The 4,585-nt window shown below is 63.9% G+C and overlaps 1 protein-coding gene across 1 annotated transcript in view; it reads left to right on the forward strand.

Moving 5' to 3' along the window:
• Positions 1 to 4,092: 4,092 nt before the first annotated feature.
• Positions 4,093 to 4,585, forward strand: part of SEZ6 (seizure related 6 homolog (mouse)) — a 12,040-nt gene continuing 11,547 nt past the window's right edge. The window contains exon 1 of the mRNA XM_014953009.1: positions 4,093 to 4,395. Within this exon, the coding sequence (XP_014808495.1) occupies positions 4,093 to 4,395 (303 nt within the window). The remainder of the gene's footprint in view (positions 4,396 to 4,585) is intronic.

Consider the following 4,585-nt stretch of genomic DNA (forward strand, 5'->3'; position numbering starts at 1 on the left):
CTCCCGTCCCCCTCCAGCCTCGTCCCCCCATCTCGGTGAAGCGAGAATTTTCCCTTCCTCTCCCCTCCTCCGTTATCCCCCCCCCGGTGGCGCGGGGAACGGGAGCCGCCGGGGGCGCGCAGAGCGGTTTGCAGCCGGGCTGGTGCAACGCCGCCTCCGGCGGGCTCCGGTGACAGCCCCTCTGCCGGTATTACCGGCGGTGGGGAAGGTTGGGGGGGGGGGCGGGCACCGCTGCACCGGGGGCTGAGCAGGCACGGCACCGCTCGGAGGGACCCTCTCCCCGAGCCGTTGAGCCTTTTCCCTTCCCGCGGTTGGCTACACCCGAGTGGGTCCCTCCGTGTGATCCCCACCGAGGGTTTTGGGGGCACCGGGCACCGGGGTTATTCCCACCCCACCCTACTTGGCTTGGGGTGGCCCCCCCAGCTCCGGGGAGGGCGTTGGGGAGATGCAGGGATGGCGGGTGTTGGCTCTTCCCAAGGAGAGCAGCCAACACCCAGCTCGGCTCGTTGGTTCTGCCACCCATGGGGCACAAGCTGCTTTGATGCCTTGCGGCTCCGCTGCCCCAAAAACCAGGTCTGGGCACCCACCAAAGCTTGGGATGCAGCAGTGGTTGTACCAATGGTGGACGGCGTGCGTGGGGTGAGGAGTAGGTGGGGGTCTGGCGGGGTGCGGGCGGTGGGATGCGGGCTGCCGGCGCGGCTCAGCCGAGCTGCGGGCAACAGCCGTGCCGGGAGTTACATAAACTCCCCATCTGGCAGCAGAGCCCAGCCGGGGAAGGGCACCATGGCCCTGTGCCCGCTGCTATTCCCGTCTCGCTCTGCCACCTGGGGCTGCTGCCACAGCTCTTTTCCTTGAGGTGGGGAGTACAGGAGACCCTCTGCAGGGCAGTAAGTGGGGTAACAGCGTGGTACCCCTGTTTCCTGCCCTGCTCGGGGGGGGAAGGGGTGTCTGTGTCCCTATCTCTGGCCTGGGAGCAGAGCCCTGGGCAGGGCAGGCTTCCCCCCGAGGGAGGCTGGTGCTTACCGTGTCAGGTTAATGATTTCTAATGAGCAATTACCTCTAGTCAGTCCCCTAATTTCTGAATATCAATAAAGTTAATTAAACTCTGCATGTGCATTTCCCAGAGTGTTAGAGGTAGGGATGCCCTGGGAGGTGCTGAGCTCTTCCCAGAGCTGGGAGCTGTAAGGTCCTGTCCGCTCTGTGCCCCCCTGTGTGCTGGGAGCTGCCCGTGGGGGTCACTCACCTGCTCCCTGTCCCCATCAGGCAGGATTCCCAGCCCAGCACCCCAATTTCTATGCAGCACTGGCACACTCAGTGTCACTGTGGCCTTGACTTGGCACCAGCTTGGGCTGGTACCCAGCGGGGATGTGCCATGGGTCTGAGGGACATGAGGATGGGGATCCTGAACCCCTCACCCAGGCCAGCAGGAGTTGGAGGTACCCGTGGTGTGGTGACAATGTGGGGCTTGATCCTATCTCCCTCCTGCCACCCTGTGCTGTGACCTGCAGGCCTGTCCCAGCCATGGGGCATCTCCATTCCCAGTGTCCCCAGCAGAAAGTGGGGTCTGGGCCCCACAGCACTGGTGTAGCTGGGGGTATGGTGCCGAGCATGGCTCCACTCACTCTGCCCTACTGTACCCCCTCTCCCTGGCTGTTCAAGGCCATGGTGGGCGTAGCTTTTTTGGGAGAGGGGTCATCTTTGCCATGCTGAAGGGAGCTCCTTGTAATTTAGGGTTCTGGCAGTGTGGGTTGTGGCAGGGGGCACAGGGCCTGGCTGTTGCCACACCATCAGCTGGATGTACGGTGCTCATGGGGACAAAGCAGCATCTGGGGGATGTGACATCCCTGGGGATGTGGGTGCTGGCCAGGGTCTTGGTGCGAGGAGGGGGCTGGGGAAGGAAGCAGACGTCTGCTACAGTAATTAACAGCGTGTGTGCTCGTCCCCTGCGTGCCTCGGAGGAGTTCATCACTGCCACGCTGCTGTGCCGCCAGGCCAGGATTATCTGGATAATGCTCTTAAGCTGGAGGGCGGAAGGGCAGGGCTGCCCCATGGGACGCAGGGTGCAGGCTGAGCCGGTGCCGCCACCGTCCCCCAGGGCTGGTTGTGGGTTCGTGCCCATGGGGAGGGATTTGGCACGTGGTGCTGTACCGGGCAGGGCTGCCAGCCCCAGGCTTTGTGCAGCCACCGGGCAGAGCTGGAGCAATGGGAACATGGGGGGAAATGGGGTGCGAAGGAGCCCGGGCAAGGACACAGCAAGGACACCCCCAGGGCTGGTGTGGAGCTGTCGGGGGACCCCCCCCTGTGCCACCGGTGGCACCCCAAGACTGGCACGGGGCTGACCAGGACTGTGTCTTCCAGCGTGCAGCCCCATGCCAGGGTACAGGCTGGGGCTGACCCTGGGCCACCGGGTACCCCGTGAGCACGGGCAGGCCCTGGGGGAGGCGGATGAAGTTGTGTCTCCGGCGGGAGAGGATAATTTCGCCTCCAATCAATTCTTTAAACGCACACAATTGAAAGATTGCCTTTGAAAGCCGCCTATAACCAGGGAGGTAATGGATTCCCTTCAGTCGCGGGCGGCAGCTACGGAGCAGCAGCATCCATTCCTCCGGCAGCATCCCTTCCTCCGGCTGCTGGGGAGACGGGACCAGCCAGGGGACTGGCACATCTCCTGCCACGGGCATCTTTTTGGGGGGTGAAGGGGCTGCCTGGACCTGTCAGAGTCAGCCAGGGATGTCTCCATCTGCCTGGTTCCCTCCCATTGTGCCCGGTGTTGAGACCTGGCACCGCTCACCACATCCTCCAGGGCATCAGAGGGTCCTGTTGGCCGGGGTTGGGAATGTGCTGGATCCCCTGCCTGTGGAAGAGGCGGCAGGAGCTGGCCCACGCGCCCGCCATGCCAGTGGGGGTTATTACATATATAATTTAAATTCAGTAACGAGCTGTGCTGAAGGGATCAAATATTAATCAGCCACGAGAGCGCTGCTGTGACCCTGCGAAAATGGAGAGAGGTGCTTGAAATGCCAGATCATCTGGCTCTGGGCAATGTTGGGGTACGATGCCTGGGCAGGGTGGGCTCTGGTGGTCCCCAGTTGCCCTGGGGGGTGGCAACAGAGCAGGGGAATCGTGGTCGTAGCATCAACCCTTGGTGGCTTCCAAAACTGGATGGCTCATCCTACATGAAGAGCGGTGATGGGGCAAGGTGTGGGGTGAAGAGGATGCTCATGTTGAATTTTGGGGCGGGGGGGTGAAGGCAGGTGCTGTGGGTAGCCGGGATGCCAGCTCTGGTGGGAGCAGGCGGCGATGCTCCGTGCTTCCCTCCTGCCAGGAGGGAATGGTGTCTGCGGGGAGGATGACATGGCTGAGCAGCCCAACACGGAGCCCGACAAGCAGCTCTCGCTCTCCTCCCGCAACCAGATTTCAATTACCGTGGCTGGCAGCGGGTGGAGGGAAGGGGAGCCAGGGGGGCAGCGCGGCTCCGCTCTCCCTGCCTGCCTGGAGCAGGCACCCCCAGCACCCAGGGGTGCCCTATGGGCTGGGTGCCTGGGTGGAGGACAATATAGGGTCCTAGGGGAGCCTGGAGCTGGCACAGAGCCTTGTGGGGACGTGGTACCCATGCTGGGGGCGGCACAGGTGGCACAGGGTGGATGCTGCCTGGCGGTGGGGGGGGTCTGTCGCAGGGGATTTCCGTGCAGGGGGCTGATTTGGGTGCTGCTGGTGAAGGGAGAGGGAACGTGGCACCGCACGGCTCCAGCGCTCGGGTCCGAAATAGCAGCAGACATGCAATTTATCACCGCCGCCGCTCAGGGAAATTGCTGTACAAACGCATTAGCTCCGCAGGGAGAGCGGGATTACACGGGCCGTGGGCGGTGAGGAGGGGGACGGGGGCGCCACTGGCACCCCACAGCACCCTCCGGGTGGGGAGGGAGGGAGGAAAGCCCTGGGGATGGGAGCCTCGGTGCCCTCCTGGCTCTGCCCTCGTGCCCGCCCGGTGTCGGTGATGCTCGGTGTTTGGTATGTCAGCCAGCGCTCGGCCGCCGCCACTGTGCTCCAGGGAACCGGTTGCGGCGACATGTGACATGTGTCAGCGGGTAAATGACTGTTCAATTCAAGGAGAATCGCAAAACATACAAGGTCAAACGCTTCCCCGCCAGCGCCGCCATGAATATTAAAGCCGGGCTCCTTCGGCAGCCGTGGGGGCTGGCAGCCACGCTCGCCGCTGGTGTCCCTTCCTCCCCGGCTGCTCTGGTGGCCCTGGCTTGGTCGTGGGCAACCGGGCTCGCTGGCAGGGCTGGGGTGGAGGAGACCATGGGGCAGCAGGACCTGGGTGGCAGTATAGGTGCCAATGGGGTGGCAGTTGGTGACATTGGGGTGCCCAACTTGGCGTTCAAGGTGCTGGTGGGCTGGGTGGCAGTGGTGTTGGCTGGGTGGCATGGGGGCTGGCTGGCTGGGCAGCCCTGCCTGCTCCTGCCTGCTCCTGCCTGCTCCTGCCTGCTCCTGCCTGCTCCTGCCTGCACCCTCCTCCAGCTGCCTGCCTGCCTGCACCCACCCACTCCTGCCCGCACCAGTCTGCCCACCCGCTGCCTGC

Source organism: Calidris pugnax, unplaced genomic scaffold (genome assembly GCF_001431845.1).
Source record: "Calidris pugnax isolate Ruff unplaced genomic scaffold, ASM143184v1 scaffold133, whole genome shotgun sequence".
In the NCBI taxonomy this organism is placed as follows: domain Eukaryota; kingdom Metazoa; phylum Chordata; class Aves; order Charadriiformes; family Scolopacidae; genus Calidris; species Calidris pugnax.